A 27599-nucleotide genomic window follows, 5' to 3' on the forward strand; every position below is an offset into this window, starting at 1 on the left:
TTCTCTCGCACGGATTTCCGTGCGGCTGATTTCCGCGCGGCTTGTTCGTGCGGAAAGTATATTCCAGCCTTAAAGGCTGTAAACAATGGCAGCCTTAAAGGCTGGAATATACTTTCCCCACGAACGAGCCGAACGAGCATTTCAGCAGTTAGTTTTATTTCACACCATGAATAGTTCATAACCCGGTTACCACGGTGATCTCTGTGTGATGAATAGTATAAGTGCACGTATTTCTAGACTTCAGCTATGAGTAGGTCCTGGCCCTCCGCCATATTTTCCCGTGCGGCTCCGTCTGCGTTGGTTAGAAAAATGTGGAGGTGCGCGGAGCGGAAATTTTCCGCACGGAAAGGCCGCTGGAGGGGGCGTGGGTGCGAAAATGATGTAATTTTTCCGCACGGAGCCGCACGGACCTCACGGATGCGGTAAGCATAAAACAAGCTTAAGGCTTAAAGGCTCTATTACAAGGCCATTCTTGTAACAATGCCACCTAGCGCTTCCCCCAAGTTACTGCAGTGGAAAACCACCTTTTGTTTCCATTAACAATTATCAGCTTGCACTCATCTTCTTTCTTGATTTTTGCTGGGCAATAAAACATGTCTTGGCATGTTGGTACCACTTCCAGACAAACACAATGATCTGAAACAGACAGGAATGTGCATTGCGCCACAGTGGAGGACATAAAACGTCTACACCAAACATGACTCAGTGAAAACCTACCCAAACATGATGAGCATATGTTAATTTTAAAACAGATTTAAACAGATAAGGCCATAATAATAGACCTCATCTAAAGTGTGACCAACCGCAAGAGACATGAACAGAGAAAGAGGACACAAGCACCGACAGCAGCACATCCATCCATTAATTTGATCAGTTACCAAAAAGTCACACTGATTTTTGCTAGTGGTGGGACGTAATAAAAAAAATCAAATTAATTTGAGGCGTTGTAATTAATTAATCACAATTAATCACATTTTTGTCAAATAGCAATATTTGACACAATAAGCAAAGTTTATCAATTCAAATAAACTTTGGTTGACAACTAAATCAATAAACAGACATATGCATGAACTAAAACAACAAAAATGTTCGTTTCATTTATATTTATCTGTGCATTTTTCATCTGTCTACTACATTCACAGATTACTGCAAACTCAAAGTGCAATTATAGTGATATTCAACATTTTAAGACTTTTTGTTAACTCAAGCACTTTCAGTGTCTTGAAAAGTGGTCTATTATGGCATGGCTTACTGGCGTACCAGGACTGTCCTGTGTCCACAGGAGGTCAGTTTCTCACATCCCATTCCCTATGTCAAACATACCGCATCGCATGCTGGTTGCATTGCGCCGTGTTTCAAGTTGCATTCCGGTTTGTCGCCCCATGTTGGTCCACCAGACCATTAAGCTCAATGCGGTCTCGTCTTACTGTTTACTAAACTTTCTTGTGCGCTGACATCATGTCCTGTGCATCTTCTTCACAGCTGGACAACAGACTTTAAGTGCATTACCGCTACCTACTGGGCTGAAGTGTGCATCAATGTTACCGGTGTGCCAGAAATGAGGGAACTGAGAAAGGTGTGATTAAATGCGTTATTTGTTTAAGGTGTTATTTTTTCTGTAATGAATTAATCAAAATTATCACATTAAATTCCCGGCCATAATTTTTGCATAATCCATTAAAGAGTGTGCCATCAAGTCAGACTGAAAATAAACAGAAATTATCCACCTGGAAGGGCCATTTTTCTCCACCAAAACACTTCTCATGATGCTATTTTGCAGGGGAACCATTGCTGCAACCTGGGCTTAACACATCTCAAGATGACTGATGGAGATAAAATAATTAGTTCAGGAGCAAGGCCAGACCTCAAGACACTCCCTCCCTGTCATATGTCCATAAATGTTAGCCTGTTCTGCACACCCATTTGTTTTTGTTTGCTGTGCCCCTCCCTCAGTCTTCTTCTGCCTCTCTTAGGTAGGGACTCTCAACTCAAGAGCCACCACTGATCCTCAATAAAGCCTTCCCCACACAGCCTTCCTCACATCTAATCAACATTCCACTTATTCTCAGTTCGTAGACAACTGTGTACATCTCATTGATGGTGTGATCCTTGCTAGTAAATAATTTGTTTAAAGAGATAGAAAAAAGCACATTTTTCTCTGTAGCAGAATGATAGTGAGGTTGCAGCTGGACTACTCTCAAGCACCGAGACAGTGCTGTGGAAATAGGTTGACCTAATCCTTTAACGTACACTTTAGGAGTTTTAAGGTTCTTAAAATCATCTTGTCAGCTGACAGACTTGAGTTTGTTAATTAAGCTATATAATGACAGCAAATTAGATTTTTTTTTTTTTTTGCTGCACAGCATACTGTACAGTTGGAATCACAGACATCAATTCAAGTTCATGAAATAAAAAGTTACAGTGCACATGGATACATCTGTCATATGTCCAGTGGTGTGCAAACTGATTGAATTGTAGATCTAGAGATCTGTAAAATTGCACTTCATTATACATTCAGTTCATGGTTGGTTAAAATGTACATTGAATATCTATTTTTAATTTAAAAATACTTACACATGCACACGCACACACACAAACACATACACACTATGTTCACAGAGGCAGTTGTCGAGGTCTGTGTGCGTACGTCTGTGTATAAGAATGATTGAAGTGGATGAGCCCAGACTTTTCTTCCAGAGAGGATCAGACCTCAGAGGAGCTCAGAAAACTCACAGGGATTTAAAACCTCTCTCTCTCTCTTTACTTTGTTTCTATGCCTCTCATCCCCCCTCCCTCTCTTTTGCTCTCTAATCGCTGTGTTGTGGTGGTGACGCTTTCTCCTCCCTCTCCTCTCCCCTCTGGTCTATATATAAGAGTGGATGGCTGCCTTGTGTTTCACACTGACAGAGGGAATGAATGCAGGTTGTACCATGCACAGGGCCACCATGACCCCTGCTGTGATCCCCAAAGAAGAGACCCCAGCATCTACAGGTGAGCTCTTAAACTGTGGCACCAGCCAACTATTTTTATCAAGCTGTAAGATCAGGTCCAACTTTCCTGCAGCTTTTGTTTTGCTGCACAAAGCGGAAGATGAAGTGTATTTTTAACCGAGGGAGGCAGCAACCCTGGTGTTAAAGCATGGCTTGAGTGTTTTGGGTGATACAGGAAGGAGGAGGAGGAAGGGGTGCCCTGCCATGCAAGGAATGTTGGCTCACAAACCTCGCAATGGAGAAACTTTTCTCATTTAGAAATCAAATGTACAGCAATGGATTTTTGAAGGTGTTTTTACCCACCAGGGAAATCTGTGCATCGGTTGTAACGGGGACATTAAAGGTCCAATTTAGGTGGTGTTTCAGTCATTTAGCAGATGACTCTGACTCATAACCACTTACAATAAATAGTCAGAAAAGCTGACAACATGGGAGGTCACGGTTTTTGAGGAATGTCCGTGTGAACAGCTGGATTTAAGTTCATCACAGCCGCCTATAAAAAGTTCTTTTCTGTTTATGGGAGCATGTTGTTTTTCAGTCTGCCCTTCACAGAGAGACAGGGGCTCAAAGTGTCTGGGGTTAAAGATCAAAAGCTCGAGCTGGGAGTCTTGATCGGGTAACAGGATTTCAGGATTTTGTGCATTAAGCTGTGCAGAGAAACAAGATTATTAAAGATTGTCATGTGCAGACAACTCTGACTTCAGGTTTTCACTGAGGAATTCTGGTGGCTGAGGATAACCAGAGAGACAGCTTCCACTAAAAAAATCCATTTATTGTTATAATTATATACAGTTTATTGACATTTTATGAAATGCATTGCTATAAAAAATCACATGCCAGGTTATATAGAAGATCACTGCGTTGCATGAAAGGAGAAGACAGACTGGGATGCAGGTTGTTTAAGTTGCATTTTGCTCATCTTGCAAGTTACAGTAGCAGAAGCAATATTAGACTTTTTTTATATATATGATGTATAAAGTACTTTAAGTTTTTTCTTTGGGGTCGGGAGTGGGGATGGGGGGTTGGGGGGAGGAGAGGACTTTTGTGTATTTCAGAGAAATCCAAACTGTATTAGTGGTAATAAATAAAAAAGAAACATATCGTGATTGTCGGGAGTTATTAGTAAATACGTGCACTGTACATTGTGTAGGTTTAGTTCCTTAATGGGTACATTAACATCAGCAAGGCCATTAAAATTGAATTGAATTGAAAAACACCTGGGAGGGTATGCAAAGCTAAAATCTATAGTATAATAATAAATGGCAATATATAAATCAGTCCAATGTTTATTATTTAATAACCAAAATAACATGCCACTACAACTATGAAATAAATATGTGGAGTTTAAAAATGCCATATTTCCCACTGAAACAGAGTAATCTGTTGATTACATAGTCAGCACATGGAAATGCCAAATAATAATAATACTTCAGAACTGACCTTAAGTATAATATTTGAGAATAAGCACATACATTCCATTACTTTTTGCTGCATGTATGTTGCCCAATTTGTAACAAGCTATTAGAAACGATACCAACTGTATATCACCAATGGCTAATCAATACATGTGTTCTTTTAGAAATTTATTGAAAACAACTGTGTCTATGCAAGAGAACATGCTATTTTACATAATTTCTAGCTTGAAGGTATTGATATTGTTATCTGACAGTATCGCTCTGGTTCTAATTTAACGCTGGATGTACTGCATGTGTTACCTACAGTAGGTATGTGCCAAAATGAAAATTTACTGGCTAAAATTTTTATAAAGCCTTTCCACCCTGGAAGTCCCTGTGGTGGGACAAGGCCATATTTGGCAATGCATCCCACTGCCATTTTTAGAAGACTGCCAAGTATGGCATATTCACACCTGAAGACACTTCCTAGTGCTACAAGGTCTAAATGGACGTAGCATTTGTGTGTTGTGTGTTGCATCAAATCTGGTAGCGCTGCAGTTGAGAATCTTTTTAGAACAAATGTAAACAAACATCACTACTCTGATAAGACTGCTATTTACTTTCTCATTTGTAGTTTTGTTTAGTTGAAAGTAGAATGGCAGTTTTTGATAAAGTTTCATTAAGGCTTCACAATTGTGATGCTGTTACTGACTAAATTTAGTGCTCTTTAGTCAGATGGAAATTAAAAAATAACAAAAACAAATTAAACCTGCAGTGTGGATTTTCTGTCTCCCCCTTGAGGCAGCGAGAGTAATCACCCAAACACAGTGGATATCTGCTGATGACATGTACCTTACTGTCATCTGCTTTCTTTTCGGACTGTAGCCCTTCAAAATAAAACTTCTGTGTTGTATGGAGGATTTTGAACTTTTCTTGCTAGGTATTTCCACTCTCCTCCTAGCTCCTGTAGCCAACTCTATCTTTATGGTTACTCTAGCTCTAGCAAACCAATCTTTGCTGGTAAATGTAAAAAGCAATATTACAGGTGCCCCAAATGTGAATGTCGCGACAGGAAGCATATTTAAATCTCTGGTAGACTGCAACTCACAGAGAGATTTACCTGGTGCTGATAGGCATTGTGTGAACTTGTTGGGTTGTATGTAACACATGTTCATTTAGATGTAAAAGTTCTGCACTCCAGCTTGAATATTATTGGTATTTTGAAGCCAGCTCATCCTATATATTAATGTGTGCCTGAACATTCATTAAAATGCTCCAATAAAAACATATTTTGTTAAAAAAAAAAAAAACAGAAAAGGTTTTTACAATCTTTTACTTTCAGCCAACAGTAAGTTGCGATGAATCTATAGAGATCTCATACTGAGACAGATAGAAAAGAATTTTCCTGCCTCCCGTTCTCTATTTTCATCTCCATTTTTTCACTAAATGTTTTGGTCCTTTCATTTCCTCTGAGATCATCCATCTGTTTTTACCATCTGACAAATCAACCCCAAACCCAAGCTTACCAAGTGTCTTCGTCTTGGAAGAGTGATTTCTGGAGTGTCAGTGCTTACCAGTCGCTCTGATTAGTTTTGGCTCTATTATGTGGAAAGTGTGCAGTCTTGGTGGTTCCTGTTCTCCGGCTTTTGTTTTCAGACTTTCATGAGAAATATGAATCATGACCCCACCAGGAACATTTGGTAAAATGCTTTACCCTGTGCTCTGGTTAACATGGTTCAACCGGCTTCTTGTGTGACTCATGGAAAGTCCTGATGCAGAGTCACGTTACAGAGTGTTACAAGTTACAGTTCATTTTGGAGAGTTTTCATGATTCATTTTCAGTTTGACTCCTTTGCGTGTTGCGGCAAAATGAATCAGCTGGACAAACATTTTACAGTGAAACACCATCATTAGGGTGAAGACAAAGCTCTTTCTAAAAAGTCAAATCGTAGCTAGCTAGGCTGTTTTCATTGTATGAAGATGGAGAGCTGCAGCTCAGGCAGCCATTATCTGACTAAGTTTCCACTGAAGCAACATTTATATGAAAAAATCCCATTTTTGTGAATGTTTCTTTCAATTCTGATAAAGGTATGTCAGCCAGTTTGTTCAGTCAACACAGGGGAAACATATCAGTGCATATGCTGGCCATACTTAGATTAAATTTTAAATGAATGCTTTTGGTGTCCAAAGGATGTATTGTAATGATTTTTATGATCATTTGACCTTCCAGTGTGACAGATATCTGCTATGTTGAGTAGTAATATATGTCATTATTTAATACCCATACCAAAAAATGTATCTATGAAATGTATCAATTTGATATATGTTGCGGCGTTGCCTGTAAGCACTGCCATAGAACAAACTTAAAAGGAGAAGATTAAATACAGGCGGTTGATGTTCGTTGTGGGCTCCATGAACTCAGGACTCAGGACAGGACAAGGAATTCAGACATTAGAATGCAGCTGAGCACCAGCAGAGGTGGTTCAGCTATCTGACCTGGATGACACTTGGAGACCTTCTGAGTGAGGTATTCAGGGCATGCACTCCCTGGAGAAGACCATGAGGGAGACCCACATTAGGCACATTAGACCCACATATCCCTTCTGGTCTGGGAACACTTTTTGAATCCCTCAAAATAAGCAGGAGGAAGTGGCTAGGGATACCTTGGTTACTGATACTGGTTCTTTGGTGACAGATAATGACCTGAGATTTCCTCTAAGCAAGAAAAGTCTAAGTCTTTTGGTATGTTTGTAAATGTCCTCAACTCTATGAAAAGCAAAATCATCAGTATGTTGTTTGTTATGTCCAGAATGTCTGTATTGCAGCTGTAGAAATCTCTTCAACTTTTAGGGGACATTGGCTGGACTTTAGACTGTTAATGGACACCACAGATTGTATACAAAGATGGATGAAAGCTGACGTCACCTGTAGGTGAAGCTCAGCCTGTTGGCTCCAGTTGTAGCAGTTGTTGGCAGTACCTTCCCTCCTCCTAACCCTCAGCTAATCCAAACAGACAAACAAACAAACAAACAAACAAACAAACAAACAAAAAAAAAACAAAGAGGAGGAGCATGAGTGGAACTGAGGGAGGACATGCAAATGTCTCTGGACCATGGACTGTTCTGTGACAGCACACACCTGTCAATCAAAGTAGTCACACCCTTAATTTTCAGAATTTAAGTCAAATTCACCAAAATCGTTTTTATGCTATTCTGTATACATATTTATTTTTGCTATAAGTTGGACATTTTAACATGGGGGTCTATGGGAATTGACTCATTTTGAAGCCAGAAGGTTTCTGCTTGATGGAAAGGCGCAACAGTTGAATTTGCTGAACAGTGATTTCCAACCTTTTTTGGCAAGTCAGCCCTTGAAACGTGTCTATGAGTTGTAAGAAGTTCAGTTCCATCTCAAACTATTTTATTGAAATATTTTGTAGGTACCTCAATAGATACATTTTGATGACCAAAAAGCCTTGGTGCTGTGACACAGTGGTTAGCACTGTCACCTCATAGCTAGAAGGTCCTGGGTTTGAAGCTATTGGTTGGCTGGCGTTCTTTGTTGTGGAGTTTCCTCTCACAGTCCAAAGACATGCATAGTGTGTAAACTGGTGATTCTAAATTGGCTGTAGGAGTGAGAGGGAGTGTGCTTGGTTGTCTGTGTAACCCTGTGATGGACTAATGACCTGTGCAGGATGTCGCCTACCTTTTGCCCAATATTAGCTGAGATCAGCACCAGCCCCCTGTGACCCCCTATAGGATGAAAAAGGTACAGCTGGATGGATGATGGATAGATAAAGCCTTGGTTAGAACATTTCTTAAAAATCTTTAATTTAAAGCAGAAGAAGTAAATATTTCAACGTTCATATCGAGTTAATGATCTTGTGACTCCTCAGACTTAACTTAGGAAACACAGTGTTCAAACAACTCTATCACATCAGGCTGGCTGCACCTTGACTACTTCTTCTATTTATGATGTGTACTACTGACATCATTTGACTTGATTTTTTTAAAACTATTTTTATTGCTGTAAACTGAATTGCTTGTCAGACAAAACAAGACAATTGAAAACATTACCATGATTCTGGGCCCTTGTGATGAACCTTTGTCACTGTTTTCTGACATTTATGGACTAATCAATGAGCCAGTTGGTTGAAAATGAATCTGCAGACCTGCTTTCTAGATAATTACGTGCAGTGGTAGATCTTTTACCTATCATGTGTTATACATGCTCTATATGAACGCTAAGGGCAGCTTGTTTAACATGCATGCACTGGCCTGAGTCCGTTTGCTTTATGCAATAATGTAGGCGAAGAGTGCTTTCTTTAGGCAACAAATTAATTGGACATACATTCAAAAACAGCTGAGTTCTGCTATCAGCTGCAGCTATAACAAACAGCTTAAGTAAAGCATGACTTGTCAAATCCCCTCTGAATGCAACTCTGAATAGCATTGTGACTTGGTGATGTCCAGTCGGTGTTGGGACATATTTATATGACAGATGGCATATGTGAGGGAATCTGTTATTCTGGCTTCCATCCCTCTGCCCGTCATCAGGGGTTCGGCTCGAGTCCCACATTTCAAACCCAGGACATCCTTCTCCCTCTCCTGGCATATCTGAGTGTTCTGAGTGTTCTCCTCTTTTCATTCTCTTGAAAAACCTCCATCAAACTGTCAGTTGCATTTATTCCAAAGGACAGAGGACAGAATGCTTTCTTTGGGTTTGATATCCCCCTATGCTCCAGGAGTAACTGGCATAAAATGAACTCCTTCAAGATTGCTGAGGCTTGTTCAAGTTGTACAGCAACCCTTTGAGCCAAACACCAAAGACAAAAATGGGATTTCCTCCAACCTTTGTGAACATGCAGAGATCTTAAAATGATCTGTTACCAACTGTGCAGACTTCCAGAGGACTGCATGGTGGTAGGCAAACATTCTTGCCATTGAACCCCCTCAACTTCAGACGCTGGCAACTGTCCTTCAAATTCACCCCAATTTTCCAACAGAGACACGGAAAATTAGATGGTTTCTCTCATTCTTGTATTTGTTGAAAGAATGGACCCAATCCACAAGAACCACAGACATCAACAAACTCTTATCTAAATCAATGCCAGACCAACCCACGGCTCCAAGCTACTTTGGATAAATAATTCATGTTGACACGAAGAGCCAAACTTTAATATGAACACTGTGTTTAATCTGAGGCTGCTCTTTCCTTCTTTTATTGTGACAAGAACAACTGAATCAAGCTCATGAAGGCTCAGGCTTCATGATTTAATCAAACTTATAATGAAAATGATCATGTCCAATGAATGTGGCAAGATTAACCTTGTAGTCAAAGTAGAATAACTAGAAAGAGCAAAACATGGGATTTTTGACCTCTTCTTTTAGCCTAGCAATAGTTTAACCACAACGTATACATTTTGCCAGTCATAACCAGTTAGTTGTAGTCAGTAGTGGAATAAGTAAGAAACATGACACTGTTAAAATATTTCACTACAAGCAAAAGCCCTGCATTCAAACCTTACTTAAGTAAATATGTGTGTATGCATTATAAGCAAAATGTGCTTGAAGTATCAAAAGTAAAAAAAAAACTTACTCTGCAGAAAAGTGGCGCCTGTCGATGTTTACTATTAAACCTGAAATTTTGAAGTTAATATTGCTGCAACACAAAGTGTATGTTGCATTTTACTGCTACATATGTTGAACTTTGAGTTAATCTTATTTACTTTACACTACCGTTTAGAAGTTGTCACCCAGACGATTTCATTTTTTCCATGAAAACTCACACTTTTATTCATGTGCTAACATAACTGCATAAAGGTTTTCTAATCATCAATTAGCCTTTCAACACCATTAGCTAACACGATGTACCATTAGAACACAGGAGTGATGGTTGCTGGAAATGTTCCTCTGTACCCCTATGTAGATATTCCATTAAAAATCAGTCGTTTCCAGCTAGAATAGTCATTTACCACATTAGACTGTATTTCTGATCAATGTAATGTTATCTTCATTGAAAAAAATGTATTTTTAAAAAAAAAAAAAATAAGGACATTTCTGAGTGACCCCAAATTTTTAATGGCAGTACATATACTGATGTGTAGTTTAATCTACAGCAGTACATCATATTCTGTAAGAACATCATGTGTTTGTTGCATCACTGTCCTGTGAGAACCATGCATCTCTAGAAGTTCAGTTTGTTGTGAGCTCTGGAAAACAGCCTTGATTTCAGTCTTGTGACAATACATTTTTCAGGTAATCCAAGGTAAGATTAAAAAGAGTTCATATGTCTGATCATAGGAAGTTTTCTCAACCCATGGTACTCTAAAAAATTCTAATTTGGTCACCAGATTTAGAGATGTGTGGTTTCCACTGGATGGAAAGTGTATGAAAATTGTGATCTGAAAGTACCCAAAGCTGTCAGTGAGACCATGCAGCAGAGTAGAGAGTACAAGATTTGCCTGATCTAGTCAGGTAGAGGTGTAAACTAAGAGCTGTATCCGTCATATGAGTGGTTTGATGAGACACTGACAAGCAAGTTCACAAAAAGGCAACCTCATTAACACCTATATGAATCAGTTTTATCAGTAACCTAAAAACTTTCTGCTTGTTGAATTCTGGCCAGAGCTGAGAACTTGGAGAAACATGCAGTCACTCTTTTCAGATTCTTGGCAATGCAGCTCAGAGAGCTTTATTTCCAACAGGAAGCCTACAAAGAGAAAAATCACATTCTTCTGGTCAGATCATGTCTGCTCTGCTCCCTACCAGGCTTCACATGGAAGTGATTTCAGCCTTAAACTGAAATTCAGCCATATATTTACTGTAATGCTGCAGTACAGTCTGCTTTGAAAAATGATCTGCTCTCACTAAGTGCAGCAGGAATATTAATTGCAAACATACAAGGAGAGACTGGCAAGAACACAAAGAAAGGAAAATACTTTCACTCCAAACCGACATCGCTCAGACAGAAAAAAACACACAGGCCATAAAACTATAAGAACAAAATGAAGTGGTTTATTCCTAGTATTCAAGAACCTTACTTGTCAATATCATGTTTAAATGAACAGGGAAATGTGGCTTTCTGAATAATAAATGTCACATTTTTATTTAATTACAGATCATACCACAACTATTTTCACATTGCATGTTTAACATAAGATATGATGAACACAATATGGTCTATGCTGACTTGGTTTAAGCAGAAGACTGTTACTAGGTGAGTTCTGTTACTTTTTAAAATGGTTCAATTTTAAATTAGCATCAGTCTACAGTCTACATAATAACTGTAACTGACAAAAAGATTTTGTCTGCAGGCCACACTAACATCTCTGGGCCATGGACTGTCCTGTTACAGCACCCAATGGTCACAAAAATAGCCACGCCTTTATTTATGCATAACTTAACCTTCATATATGGTTGAGTTATATCCAAATTCACCTCCTGTATAGTTGTCATGAATGGGGAAATTAGCTGTAAAGACTAAAATCATTTCTTACACCAGGATGTTAATGTTTACTTTTGCAATGTTGTAATGTTGGGCATATTACTATGAGGGTCTATGGGGATTGAGTTGGTTTTTCAACAAGCTTTAAGTGAGTACTGATCAGAAATGTCAGACGTACAGAATTGAGACATGTGATTGCAGTTGTTGTCTGCACCCTGACTGGTTGTTTGCTTCAAAAAGCTGTATGTGGGAGCAGAGACACTGCAAACAGTTATCTGCCCTGAGATATTTGGCAATGAGGCCTGTCATTATGGCCTAAGGCTTCAGCTCTGATCAGAGGACGAGATGTGGGCAGGAAAGCTGTGGTCTGTCCAGCTCAAGTCCTCGTTCCAATCCCTGGGTGTCAACTGACTTCCTTTCAGTGACCTCTGACCCTTGGGTGCCATGGAAATTAACCACGAACTATTTATGTCTTAGAGGACACAAATGATCAGGATGAGATAAAAATCTAATGTTTGAACTCATGGAAGTTACAATGTAAAAGTTTAATGAGACTTTTTTATGAAAAGAACAAGGATAAGTAAGTAAAAAACACAGTGGCAGAAATTATACATTAAAATCTGATAAGTACTGGTTGATTAACTGATTGGTCAATCAAAAGAGAACAAGCTGCCAATTATGCAGTGTCACCTTGCAGCTACAGGTCTGCGTCGCGGCCTTCCGGGGATCTTTCTGCATGGAGTTTCCATGTTCTCCCTATGCGTACGTGGGTTTTTGCCCTGGTACTCCGGCTTCCTCCCCCAGTCCAAAAAAATGCTGAGGTTAATTGATAATTCTGAATTGGCCATAGGTGTGAATGTGATTGTTTACCTCTATATGTAGCCCTGTGATAGAATTAATCATTCAACAAATCATTTTAGCTCTGCAAATGTCATGAATGCTGCTAGAAGGTATGATGACCCTTTACCTGAAGTAGTACAATTTCACAGTCAAATATTCACATTCACTGAATGGAAATTGTCTGCTTAAACAGACAGATTTACCCAAAATTTAGCATTGTATCTATTGTATTGCCATCTATTGACTCTTAGAAATCCCTGGGGGTTTTACATAAAACTGAAACAGCTGCAGAATAAATGATGATTTTGTTTTTCATAATAAGTGCTTGAGCAGAATGTCAGCATTGAATACATCTATGATGCTTTCACAGATTCATAGATGGGCTCAAAAAATCATGTATAAAATGAAATGCTGGGGGGGTGTCCGGGTGTGCCAGCGCCTCATGGCCTGCAAATCCTCCCTGTGTGGATGGCCCCAGTGGTGGCATTTTCCACAATCTTCAGTGCCATGCATGTCTACCTGCTGTCAGTGGTGAGAGTGTGTGTGCATGTGTGTGTGTGCATATGGAGGGAGGGAGGGATGGGTCTTCTTGCTTTTAATGTTTTTAAATGTTGTAAAGCACTTTGTGTTGCATTTTAATTGTATGAAAAGTGCTATGAAAATAAAGTTTGATTTATTGATTGATTGAAGGGTTTTCTAATCATCCATTAACCTTTCAACACCATTAGTTAACACAATGTACCATTAGAACACAAGAATGATGGTTGCTGGAAATGTTCCTCTGTACCCCTATGTAGATATTCCATTAAAAATCAGCCGTTTCCAGCCAGAATAGTCATTTACCAAATTAACAATGGCTAGACTGTATTTCTGATTCATTTAATGTCATCTTCATTGAGAAAACAAATTTTCTTTCAAAAATAAGGACATTTCTAAGTTACCCCAAACTTTTGAATGGTAATGTATATGGATGACTTCTGGGAAGAATTCTCCATATACACTTGCATATTGCATTTTTGTTCTGAGGCCACCTAAATGGGAGCTTTAACCCTTGCCTGAATTTATTTAGAATTAAATAAAAAACTTTTTTGGATGTTTTTGCTTTTCAGCTGATGCTAAAATAAGTGGAGATTGTTAATTTATCTATTACATATAGAACAGATATATAACAATAATAATAACAGATATATAATAATTAGGTCCCACTTCGACCGGTCCTACGAGAAACCAGTGCTTGCAAGAGGTTCCAAAGTACGTATTGAATATGCACAAACCGGCATTGGGGGAATGGATGCACTATCTCGGCCGCAGTCTGAATGAAATATTGCGAATTCGCGACAATAGGTGTCAAGATGTTAAATCCACAACAAAATATCACAATTTTTAACATTACAAAAGTTGGAATTCTGAAAAAGCTATTGAAATAGATTTTTGAAATATCCCCCAGTGTTATTAAGGGTAAGGGTAATGTCATATTTGTGTGATCAACTTCCTAAAAACATCAAAATTGTAGGAATCAACAAGTCATACTTTCATGTTAAAGTACAATAGAAAAATTACCTTGTATTTTTTATTTGTCACTCAGTCAAATCCTCTTGACACCTTCTGAGAAAGCCAAGAAAGAAACAATTTTTACTCTTTATTTTTCCAATGAAGACATCCTTGGGTTGGATTATCCTCAAGTTCGACCCGGTATAGGCATATCGATTTACTTTGCCACAGTATTCAGATTTTTTTTGGTTTATTTTTGAGGTAAACAGGAAAGTAGGGGAGAAGAATGGGGGGAAGACCTGCAGCAAAGGGTCGTGAACTGGAATGTAACCCAGGCCGCTGCATTGGGGACTGTAGCCCCTGTTTATGGGTCACCTGCTCAACCAGTTGAGCTATCTGGGCATCCACAGTATTTGGATTTTTTCTTTTATCAATTATAGAAATTTGTTTAAAATATGTGCAACATGTCAACTGCAAATTCTGTGATGCACACCTGGACCAAATCTGGGTGCATTTGATATTAAGTATATAATTTTGGATATTATACGCAAAAGTGTGTTGCTTGCACGGCTCATCTGAATGATCCAAAACGCATTTCTGATCCTAATCCAAATTTTTCATGCAACATTTTAGCAAATGCTTCCTATGGTTCAATAAATTACAGATCAGGAGAGATAGAAAGCTTTGATTTTGAGAATCTTGAAATGTACAAATTTTTTCTTCTCTGTCACTCTCCCTTGCTGTTCAGGATGATTGACAGCTGGTCCTCCTGAACCCCAGAATGCCTGCGGTGCCAGTGGGTGGGGCATCCTCCTCCCACCCCGTTGTACCTGTTGCCCTCACCTGCTCCTGGCTGCTCCTGCTCTTCCATGCTGCCTTCGGTCAGAAACCTGCCAAGCTGCCTCTGATTGGCCGGAAGCCCTTTATCGCTGCCTGGAATGCCCCACTGGATGTGTGCACTATCAAGTACAACATTACCGCCAACCTTGAACGCCTCTTCCATATCCATGGGAGCCCACGTGCTGATTGGACAGGGCAGAATGTCACAATCTTCTACGCCAATCGGCTAGGATACTACCCCTACTACACTGCACAGGGCAGTGCCATGCACGGTGGTCTGCCACAGAACTGCAGCCTGGACCTACACCTGCTCAAAGCTTACCAGGACATCAACCACTTCATCCCTGCAGAGGATTTCCGGGGCCTCGCCGTCATCGACTGGGAGTTCTGGCGGCCTCAGTGGAGCCGTAACTGGCACAAGAAAGATATCTACCGTCGTAAGTCAAGGGAGCTGACCATGAAGGCATACATTAATGTGACTGCAGCACAGGTGGAGGAGCTGGCACGGCGGCGGTTTGAGAAGAGTGCCAAGGCATTCATGCAGAGGACTATCCAGCTGGGGACACGCCTTCGCCCCAGTGCCCTCTGGGGTTTCTACCTCTACCCCGACTGCCACAACTACAACCTGCATGAGCAGAACTACACAGGCTTTTGCCCCCTGCTGGAGAGGCTGAGGAATGATGAGCTGATGTGGCTTTGGAACAGCAGCACAGCACTATTTCCGTCTGTGGCCATCAGGAAAAGTCACACCGACAGCATCAGCAACCTCCACTTCTCCCAGCACAGGATTCGAGAGTCACTCCGCATCGCCTCGCTGACCTCAAAGGAATATGACCTTCCCACCTATGTGTACTTGAGGCTGGGCTACCGAGACGAGGCCCTGGCCTTCCTCACCACAGTAAGAACAAAGTTCATCACAACAGTGTAGTTATTTTACTGTGAGTTCACTATGAAGCACATCATTTCTGTACTTTATCCTGTACTATAGGCACAAAATGAAATAGTTAATCTACCCTGTCATTCCACATTTTATTCAGATATGCACTACCATTCAAAAGTTTGGGGTCACTCAGGCAATTTCATGCTTTCCATGAAAACTCACACTTTTATTCATGTGCTGACATTATTGCAGAAGGATTTTTTTTTTCAAAAATAAGGACATTTCTATGTGACCCCAAACTTTTGAACGGTAGTGTAAAGCTTGTCACATACTCGATAATACTTTAACTTCCACTTGGTGTGACTTGAAATGTTGTTTCAGCTGTCTGCACAAAGACAAAAAGGAAGGAAATAAATACTTGGACTGACCAGAATTCTGTGGGAATGCAAAACTGTGGTTCCCATTTGTACCCAGATTTGACAGTTTACATGAAATCTTTGTTAGTAGTGCAAGGAAGTTAGAATGTTGTGAATGTTATAGAATGTGGGGTCAGTTCCTTTTTTGACTTCACGCAGTCGATTAATCAGTGGGTGTGAATGTAGGATCATCATTCTGAATGTGCATGAAGAGTATTGAAGAGCCCAAGCTGAAGATATTTATCAGCATTTGAGCTGCAGTTTGGCATGTATGGAAAAGACTGCAAACAGCAAGCACGAGCATAAACTACTATCAGCAAGTTGAGGCTGAGACAAGCATACAGGTCTGCTGAACAGTACTGGCAGCTAGAGCAGCAAAGCAAAAGGAAGTCTGAAGGAAAACACGTCAGTCAGTCACAGAGCAATTACCTAAACGACAATTTAAGGCTGTGATGTTTTATATTCAATCACTTGCAGTTAGTTTGCGGATTTGCTGATAAGTCCAGTTCTGGTCCGTACCAGACTTGAAGTATCAAGTGAAAAGTGTGGCTGTGACTCAGGTGTTGGAGCCGGTTGTCCACTAATTGCAAGTTTGCTGATTCAATCCCCCTCAGCATGTTGAGGCATTCTGGAACACTGAATCCAAAATTGCTCCCAATGGCAAGCATCACCTTACAGGGCAGCTCTACGGTGTGTGAATGCGCATGTGAATGGGTGAATGAATAAGATGTGTAAAGCTTTTTGAGTACCAATAAGGTAGATAAAGGTAGCACAAAGTGCAAATCATTTCCCAAAAGACTTGTTTGCTCACTGCCAGCAATGACGAGCTGAAGTCTTTGTACGGAGTGCTGGAGAAAGCTGTGGGCAGATTTGCTGGAAACGGCTGCAACAGTCCAGAATGAAGCTCCAACTGGACAGGAGAAATCAGAGTCCACAGAGAGTGTCCTGGTTCTCTCTCACCAGTTAGGACTAAATCAACCAGAAGCTCAGGTTTTAAGGTGATATTCATTTTAGCTGAAAGACACTAACATTTACAACTTTTTCTTCTCAACAATGCTCATGTTTCATTTACTGAATGCCAGGATGGTCAGATTTTACTTGCCTATGCCATCTAGTGGACATCCACAAAAAATCAAATGCAGTAGATGATGAGCTAATTCACTAAGAATTTATTACAGTTTTTCTCAGTCGCTTTGGTACATTTCTTGGATCATCCTCGATATTTGCAAAACAGTAAATGCATTTCTCAAAACAATTTGTACAAATAGCAAAACACCATGGATTACCTGCAAAAGCCAGTCTCTTGCTCAAAATCCTTAGTTCATCTCTCCAAAGCAGATATCTGTGTCAATGAACATGTCAGGGCCATCAGAATGACAAGTCCTTGTGTCATTGTGTGTGGATAAGACAGTCAAATTGCTTGGTCATGTTGGCATTATAACAGTGTACTCTGGAGGGATGTTCTGATGTAAACTATGGCTAAAGTTTGGATGACAGTTATTGTAAATTGTAGGTTACACCTTAGTGTATGTGGGAGATTGATTGCAAGAGACTGGACAAGATCAGCATTTATGCTTTTACTGTTTGTATTGTAATTTGTTGACAGATCACGTCATTGTGATACAGAAAGGAAAACAGTGCTGCATAGCACAAAGAAAAACAAAAAAACAAAAGTAGAAATGTGAACATAGGACAATCTCCTTAGGAAAAACTTTACATGCAGTGTTGTAGGAATTACAGTGCAGTCTTCCTACACCTCCTGATGTTCCTGTCTGTTGGGACACAAATTCTCATCCACAGGAATATCTGCGAACTACAGTTTTTCTCTTAATTTAAATCCATCTTTTCATTTTGTGTTTTTGTTTTTATTATTACAAAGCTTTTATATATATTTTGTATTTTGCACTGTATGGCCTGCACCTTACCTTTCATTGCACTTGTTGCAATGACAATAAAGTGAATCTGAATCTGAATCTGAATCTGCTCTTGCACCTTTGAGCGATTCAGAAAACCTTAACCCTTCGCACATTTCCCTTTGTTAAAGAAAGTCAAGATTCACCTGGGAGCAATTTACCAATTCAGAACAGATTTAGAAAAAAAGAAGTCTAATGGAAATGTATAGAAATATCCTTGACATGTTATGCCAACTTTTTCAACCATTTTGCTTGTAAAGACTTATGCAATGAACTGATGCCTAAATGTTCTGGGGGATGAGACTATTCAGCAGAGACCCATTACAGTACATTTTGATCACCATGATGTAAGCAAGGCTGCACAGTGGGGAAGTGGTTAGCACTTTCGCCTTGCTGCCAGAAGATCCCCGGTTCACGTCCTGGCCTTCACACAATCTTTCTGTATGGAGTTTGCATGTTCTCCCTTTGGTTTTCTCCGGGTACTCCGGCTTCCTCCCACAGTCCAAAAGCATGCAAGGGTTAACTGATGATTCTACATTGCCCGTAGGTGAGTGTGATTGTTTGTCTGTATATGTAGCCCTGTGACAGACTGGCGAAATGTCCATGGTATCCCCTGTATAGATAATGGATGGATGGATGACATAAGCAATTGATAATGCAGGAAACAGCAGAGAATTGTACGTAATCACTTGCATGGATGTACCAAAGTATTTGCAATTTGTTCAAGAGAAACTGCTTTTTGGATGTGCCCAAGTGACACAATGGTGTGAAGACTGAACAAGTAGTAGAGAATTTCAATTCTGATCTGAGAAGTGTATGAAAGCAACTGAGAAATACTGTAAAAAATAGCTTTGAAATGTCAGTTTAGATGTGTTTTAAGTAGCCAAGTGCAAGATGCAAAAATAAGACAGACACACAAAAAGTATCAGTTTCCCCTTAAATTATAAAAACAGGTTTGCTCATCTTGTGGCTCTTTCTTGCACACAATTATTGTCTATGGTCACCCATCCATCCATTATCTATACACCGCTTAATCCTCACTAGGGTCGCGGGGGGAGCTGGAGTCTATCCCAGCTGACTCGGGCGAAGGCAGGGGACACCCTGGACAGGTCGCCAGTCTGTCGCAGGGCTACATACAGAGACAAACAATCACTCTCACATTCACACCTACGGGAAATTTAGAATGATCAATTAACCTCAGCATATTTTTGGACTGTGGGAGGAAGCCGGAGTACCCGGAGAAAACCCACGCATGCACAGGGAGAACATGCAAACTCCATGCAGAAAGATCCCGGGAAAGCCGGGACGCGAACCAGGGATCTTCTCGCTGCAAGGCGAAAGTGCTAACCACTACACCACTGTGCAGCCCCCGTCTATGGTCACATAAAATACATTTTTGTTTGTCTGTCTGTAAAGAGGTAAGAAGTTATATCTTTAAAAATTAATTATTAACACAAACTGCTAAAATCCTAAATGATCCTACCCTTTAGAAATGTTTGAGCACTGTATATGTTTGATGTTATTTGTGTGTTAGTTGTGATGTGAGGACTTGGCTTGTCTGTTTCCTGCAGAAAGACTTGATTCACACCATTGGGGAGAGCGCTGCTCTGGGAGCTGCAGGATTTGTCATCTGGGGGGACCTGAATCTGACCTCGTCAAGGGTAGGAGCTCTTTGCCCTCAGACTCTCACTGTGAGATCACAAATACACTGAATATTTACCTACTGGCCATGGTATGTGTTCATGTGGGGGAAGATTTACTGTCAGACTTCCACTTCTGTCTGGCATTCACATTCTCTGCTTGAGCTGCTTGATTTGTATTGGACTCCAGACAAACCACAGCTGTAAATAGTAGTCAGACAATAGAGGGTTGACACTTTGTGGTTGCCGTGTGTTATGAAACCAGTCTGACATTTTCAGAAGTATAATAGCACTTCTAACACTCAGAACCACGAATTGTTTTGAGAAATGCACTTACTGTTTTGCAAATATCGAAGATGATTCGAGAAATGTACCAAAGCAACTGAGAAAAACTGTAATATAACAATGTGAGATTTTAAAAAAACAAAAAAATCAGGAACACATTTTCTCTAACAGCATTTATTTTTAACATCTTAATAATAACACACAAAGAGTCAATAAAAGTCAGAGTTTTAATAACAGCCTATCACTGTAAATCCCAAATTATTGCAAGTGTTGAAACGTAGAAGTAACTCGTGGTTTGTACAAAATGCTAATACAGCCTATTGCCTGATTTAGTTCCATCAAATCACTTTGTGTTGACAAAGTAAATCAGGAACAGCTTTTAGATGTCTCAATAAAATTAGAGGAAAAGGCCCTAAACATGACTCTGATGTTGACTCTGACCTTTCTTCTTCATGATCATGATCTGTCTCCTCATCCTCCTTAGATGCTTTTTTTAACTGAGGAGAGCAGAGCTGCTTCCCTGGGTGGCCTGCTGTAGCTCTCTTTCTGTCTCTCTTAGCCTTTCCCTTCTAGGCATGCTGCGACTGGTAAATTAAAAGAGATCGACAATATCAAAACTGATTCCTGACATTAGGCTCCAACAAGGCAGAAAGCTATTTTTTCTTTTTGTCATTTAGCAAATAAGTCACAGCAAGTGTTGCCTCTGCCTAATGTAGGCTAATAATAAACCTACACAAACTAAACATTCAGTTATAGTATACTGATCATATGCTGTACCAATTCACCAAATAACAATGGTTGTGTGGTCATCGTCGTCACGTTATGTCGATTAATTGATTATTATTATGGGTAGTCGAGCTTGTTAAGCAGGCGGGCAGTTGGCTAATTTAGTCACAGTTGTTTAGCGCTGCATGAGACAGGCTACTTCACAGCAGAGACAAATAAATGGACCATGTGGATTGGCAACTGAGGCTTATGAACAATACACTTGATTAATTTACGTGTTACAGGGTTGGTGGCTACAGTCTATATGGGTTGTGCAGCTGCTGCTGCGCCTGTCCACTCCTCATGTTCATGTTACGAGATGGGCGGGGCGAGTCGCGGCACGGCACGGCACGGCATGACAGGACACGGCATGGCATGGGTCATGTGTGCGTGTGGGTGTAGGTGTGTGTGCATCTGTGTGTACATTTAATGTCTACATTTTTTTTTTAAAGTTGAGATGCAGAGAGCACCTGATTGATACTGAGGGCAAGGGGCAGGTGCTCTAGCACCACCTGATGTCTATCTGTGCACACCACTGGTTCAGGAAACAGAATTTGTGCACTTAAACAAATATTTCAACGTGAATCTACAAGGAGCAGATTGTGTAGTAAACAGTGTGGACAGATTTGGAGGCCAAGCACACGGGTTGACAAACATGCAGTACAGTGTGTATGTACAGTAGGTTACTTTAGAGATGTCACAACTGACAGATTATGTTTTGTTCTTTACATTTTTGGCTATGCTCAAATTGTAGTTGAATCTTTGAGATTGGTTTGCTTAGGACAAATGTCACCCGAACATGACCAAATAGCTTCAGCTGTGACATGAACTCTGACTGTGGCAAAACAATGACAAATAGTAGTTACTGAACGTAACTTAAATTTTTCTTGAGCAGGAAGGAAACAATAAGACAATGGAAGTGGGTTATGTAAGCCTATATGATGACATTGACAGGGAAGAAAAGATATCTTCTCTGAATTTTGCCAGTCAGAGTTGTCTTCTCTAAGTTTATTCAAAGTCAAACCCCACACAACAGTTACAAAGGACCACTCAGAAGTACCTACTCTGGAATAGTATTTCGTTTGCCCCTGAAAAATGATCCTAATGAGATTCGACAGGGGCACTTCTTGTGGGCTGAAATGGAGAAGGGTTCATGCTGCCATAAAAAAGCCCGGAAGTTCTTGCAGTGAAGAACGGCCCAATGAGTTAATTATATTTAACAGTAAAATGCAATAAATAGTTAGAAGAGAATTAAAAACAGAGCTACAAGGTAAGTAATTTTAGATTTCTATTCTTCAGGTGGACTCACGCACAATTTAATGGAATAGTCTTGTCACTCTCTGTTGTTGGATGTGGAAATAAGCACCTGTTTGTTAACCGTTATGTCACAAGGTGGTAATATGTTGTAAGATGCTCTTCTGCATTCTTCACATGGCCAAAAATCAATGAATATAGCTTTATTCAAAATATCAAAACACTCCAACCCCCAAACACTTGATCACTGCTTCGTTGCTTGGCAAACTTATCAATCAAAGGTTGAAGACATCCATCCCACCATCCATCCATCCATCCATCCATCCATCCATCCATCCATCCATCCATCCATTATCGATACACCACTTAATCCTCATTAGGGTCATGGGAGGGCTTGAGTCTATCCCAGCTGACTTAAAGCAAAGGCTGGGGATGCCCTGGACAGGTCACCAGTCTATCACAGGGCTACCTATGCAGGCAAACAATTACAATCACACTCACATTCACACCCAAAGACAATTTAGGGTTACCATTTAACCTCAGCATGTTTTGGACTGTGGGAGGAAGATGGAGTACCTGGAGAAAACTCACGCATGCACAGGGGGAACATGCAAGCTCTATGCAGAAAGCACGTGAACCAGGGATCTTCTAGCTGCAAGGCGAAAGTGCTAACCACCAAGCCACTGTGCAGCTCAGGTTGAAGACATCACTTGAAAATATTGATGATGTATCATACAACCTGTCACATGATTTTTATTGTGTTGTACTGTTTCCACAGCATAACTGCACTACAGTGAAGTCTTTCCTGAGCCACCGCCTGGGTCAGTACATCACCAACGTGACTCGTGCTGCAGAGGTCTGCAGTGACTTCCTGTGCCAAGGGAATGGCCGCTGTGTCCGCCGAGATCCCCGTGCCCCCCATTACCTCCACCTGAGTGCTGACACCTACCACATCCATCCATCTGGTGAGGGAGACTTTACAGTCACTGGGTGGCACTCGCAGCATGAACTACAACTGCTGACTGAGAGGTTTCGCTGCCACTGCTATGAAGGCCACGAGGGCGAAAGCTGCGACAGCATCAACAAAGTGAGGGAGGACGAACGGCCATGGAAGGAGGAGAAGGACGAGCAAGAGAGGAAGAGGACAGCGTGGGAGGACGAGCAGGGGGAGATGTGCGAAGGAACGGAGAATGTGGCGCCCGCAACTGTCTGCAGACACCACCTGTTGTTGCTGATGCTCCTGTTGAACTTATCGCTGGTAAAGATGGTTGTACGATAAGCACTTAAAAATTAGCCAATTTAAACAAATCTACAAAAAAGGAACTTTACTTTTCAACACATGGTCAGTATGTTTTATTTCAAAGAGGTCTCTGACTCAATTTGAACACAGGACACAGCTGCTGTGTAACTTTATTATGCCTACAATATTGAACCTGTGCTGTATAACATTTGTCTCCCCCTACTGGCAGTTATTCTACAGTTGCTGTTGCTATATGCTAATGATGTTTGTCATCACTGATGAACGCTTTCTTTTAATCCCGCCAACAATATGTTGAGTTTCTTTTAGATTTGCATCATCAGGATCTTTTCATGTTCACTTGAAAAGTTTTGCTGTTGTTGTTGTTTTTTTGTTTGTTTGTTTTTTGCCATTGCAGGAATGTTGCCACAGACACTACATTTGAAACTCTGGTATACTGTGAAATATAGAGAGCTTTACCTGACAAACAGGCTTAATTAGCATTGTGTGAACTTGTCTGGTTTAAATGTAACGGCGTTCACTTATATGTTAAAGTCAAGCACTCCAGCTTTAAGATAACTATTACAGCTACAGCTAGTATGAACAAAATATCAAAATGAATAGTGAAAAAAGCCATATTAGTGTGAATATCAAATGTAATCATTTAATATTAAGGTGTCCAATAACACCAAATGTTCATGTTTAGTTGTTCATATAATTCTATAAACAGCGTATTTATTACAAGTCCAAAAACTCAAAGAGATTCACTTTGCACTGACAAGTCTTAAACCACACTGCATTAGTTTAAAAAAAGTTATTAATCAATCTAGAAGCAGGAACATTGGAATTTGTAGGCCCAGATATAGTTTGGGAAATAAGCCCACTGCATGAGAGCAAATTATTGCTTTGGCACTTAATTATTTGCATATAAAGTCAACAAACACAACACAAAATATTCATTAACAAGCTCTCCAACTGCTGATTAGTAGACTGTTTTATTTGTGGACAGAGGCAGATTTTTTATTTTCCCGTTATCTCAAGTCTTCGTGCTAAGCTAAGCTAACCAGCTGCTTGCAGTAACTTGCTGTTTGAGCATCTTTTCCTGTAACTCACATCAGTACCACAAATAGTTCTATTTGCCAAACTGTTCTTTTAACATCCAGCAGAGGTCACTGCTGATTGGAAGACAGAAGTCTTTAAAATGAAAAGTGTTGTGTGAATTACAAACTAATTGTTTTTCTCTGACAGCTGCTGTGTTGAAAAATAACGTGGGAAAAAAGAAAAGAAGACACTTCCTTTTCTTTTTAACGGGTGTAATGGCACTTTACATGACAACATGACAACAATCTGTGCGCCTCTTAGGCCAACAACTGTATCAATTCCTCCATGTGAATGTTTTTTTTTTTTTTTTTTTTTTTTTTAACAAATGGTTGATACTGTTTGTTGAATGTGGACTGAATAACCTTCAGCAAAGACAAATTCTGACATGATGATGGAAGGACCAGATCAGAGGAATCGTGTTTTTGTTGAACTTTTAAAGGCTTCATGGGTCAGTAAAATGTGGCTCGCAGCAGGGCGATCCTCCAGTTTGTTTTATTGCTAAGTTTCTTAATGAGAACCAAAGGGTGCTAACTCTACCAGTCATATGTAGAAAAACACTCACTAAGCTCTAATGCTTGGTCTGTGGTGTTTTTAGATATTCTTTTAAATATGTAGTTTATTTTTAATGGCATTTAAGCCTTGTTGATTTTCTCAACAATAAGGTGTAATTTCACTTGACAATATATATAAAATATATATATTTTTTGTACTGTTGTTTGTATTATACTCTTAATGTTAAGCTTCACAAACGTCACATAATTGAGCCTACTGGGGCATGGCAAAAATGCCATGACAAAGACAAAATGTATCTGTTTTTGTTGAAGTTTTTTTTATTGTAGGAACAGATGATCAGGACGGTTTTGTTCAGAACCAGAAGGAACCTGTTTGTATTTTTGACCTGCAAATGTCATTGTAAAGGCTGATGTTACCATATCTTAATTTGGAGGGATCTAATGAGCAGATTGGGTTTAGTTGTTGATTATAGTTCATCTCAATGTGGCTGACAAATGTTTTTCTCTAGACTTTTGTACAGTACTGTAGCTATGACAAAACACTGAACAGGATGTAGCAGATGACACATACTGTATCTGACTCAGATAGACTCCGTGGTACTGTGGCGCTCCGAGGCCTACTTCTTTTCAAAGTTTGGGGATTCATCTTCAGAAAAAATCTGACTGGAAGTTGGAAGCTGACTTATGAGTGAATACACGGCAGAGGTATTTGTGTCAACATGGAATGAACAAAGGCAGTTTTTAAAAACCGGACATGAATACAAACCTGAACAGATCTAAGTCTGGAATAACTGCCACAATGCCTCAGACTAGATTGAAATTCTTTGGCCTGTTTTGTTGTCCATCTTAATTGTCTTTACCTGGACAATCCAAGCTTAATCCTATGAAGCATCTAACTGGGAGGCCAAAGTTGACAGAACAATCTCCTGTCAATGTCTGTTTGCCTCAGTGTTCATCAGCAGATAATGTTTGCTCATTTCTCATAAAACTGGATTTTTTTAAACTATATAGACATAGATTAATCCAAGTACTTCTGGGACTTCACTGATGCTTCCAACCACATCAGCATTGAAACAATCAAAATGTTAATTTTCTGACAGGTTGTCTTTGTCCTTAATGGCTTTCTCTGCCATTCTATAGATCTTATACTTACAAAACTCTGGGAATTCAGATATGCACAGAATAAACTTGCCACCATTTTAAGTAAAATTGGTGGATGCCCCTGTTGCTCAACAGGTTGAGTGGACGACCCACAAACAAGGGTTATAGTCCCAATACAGCGGTCATGGGTTCAGGTCTGACCCAAGGTCATTTACTGCATGGCTGTAACATTCCTTCTAACAGTCAAAGTTCATTTTATTTTTACCAAGACTGCAAGTTTAGCTAAACTGAACTTATCTATGTTTAAGTGATTGCAGAGCCGACAATAAATGCTTCTGATCTAATTTTGCAAATGTTTCAAGATGAAATAATTTTGACTAGCACACATCTTCAGCTCATTTTATGCCTCTCAGAGCAAGTCTTTTTCCACTTGTGTCTTTTTGTTAATTTTCTGGCCATCCATCCATCCATCCATCCATCCATCCATCCATCCATCCATCCATCCATCCTCACTATTGTGATAGCAGGTTAGACAAGTTATCCCAGACAAGCTCCTCTTGTGGGATCCCAGAGGCATTCCTAGATCAAATGTTTAATCTCTCTCTCTCTCTGCATTCTGTGTCTGCCCTTGGATCTCCCATGATGTCTGCATGAAAGGTGCCCACCATGGAGGGACCCTGACTACATGCTCAGACCACATCAACTGGCTCCTTCTGGTGCAAAGGAGCAGCAGCTCTACTCTGAGCTAGCCCTAACCCTTTTACTTCCCCTACATACAAATGTGTCACTTCTAAATTTAATTTTGCATTTAGACTGAATAACATTTAGATTCTTAGATGTCATTAGACAGATTTTTTTGTAGCAAACTGCACATAAAGAGGTCATTAAAAAGGCCCGTAGTGAAACTGACTGGATCAGGCCAGCTTGGGATAAATTTGTACATTCAAGTCAGTATTTATGCTGCAGTTTGATCAGTCGACTAAAATGCAATCTGCATTGCTTGTGTAATCTAACTGTGGACCACATACTGAAAAGATGTTATGTGAAACCAAATGCAGCTCAGACTTGGAATTTAAACGTGGTTTGAGTCAGGCCTTCCCAAAGATGTCTAATAATTTGATTTAAATAATAAGATTTGTAATGTTGCATCTGTCATGACTCTCAAACCAGTGTTCAGGCGAAGTTCAGTATAAGGAATTTCACTTTACTGCCTATGATGCAGTATTTGTTTCCTGTACTTACTGTTGTGTGTGTTTGTGTGTGTGTGTTTTTTTTAATCTTAAGATTGTAAGCAACATATGCATCAAGGACTATGCAACACATGAAAAATGTTACCTGAATGTAAATGCACTACTAATAAAGACCTGTCTTTGGTCCACTGTGTGTCATTTTTTTTTTCTCATAAAGAGAAGATGAGTTCAGAGGAACTGTGGCTGCCAAACTGGAACATCAGAGAAACAGCTTCCCCTTTGTGATTACCACATTTGATGAGCA

At 40.0% G+C, this 27599-nt stretch overlaps 1 protein-coding gene across 2 annotated transcripts; it reads left to right on the top strand.

The window, feature by feature from the left end:
• Positions 1 to 2853: 2853 nt before the first annotated feature.
• Positions 2854 to 27483, top strand: LOC111581544 (hyaluronidase-4). Of its 2 annotated transcripts, XM_023289755.3 has the most exons (4): positions 2854 to 2991; positions 14910 to 15899; positions 19782 to 19871; positions 22933 to 27483. In XM_023289755.3, the coding sequence occupies exons 2-4, from the start codon at positions 14943 to 14945 to the stop codon at positions 23431 to 23433; spliced, it is 1548 nt and encodes a 515-aa protein (XP_023145523.1). In that variant the 5' UTR covers positions 2854 to 2991; positions 14910 to 14942; the 3' UTR covers positions 23434 to 27483. The 2 variants fall into 2 exon arrangements, with proteins under 2 accessions (XP_023145523.1, XP_035812929.1); XM_035957036.2 differs by lacking the exon at positions 19782 to 19871.
• The last annotated feature ends 116 nt before the right edge of the window (positions 27484 to 27599 follow it).

The sequence above is a fragment of the Amphiprion ocellaris genome, chromosome 3, assembly GCF_022539595.1.
Source record: "Amphiprion ocellaris isolate individual 3 ecotype Okinawa chromosome 3, ASM2253959v1, whole genome shotgun sequence".
Lineage (NCBI taxonomy): Eukaryota > Metazoa > Chordata > Actinopteri > Pomacentridae > Amphiprion > Amphiprion ocellaris.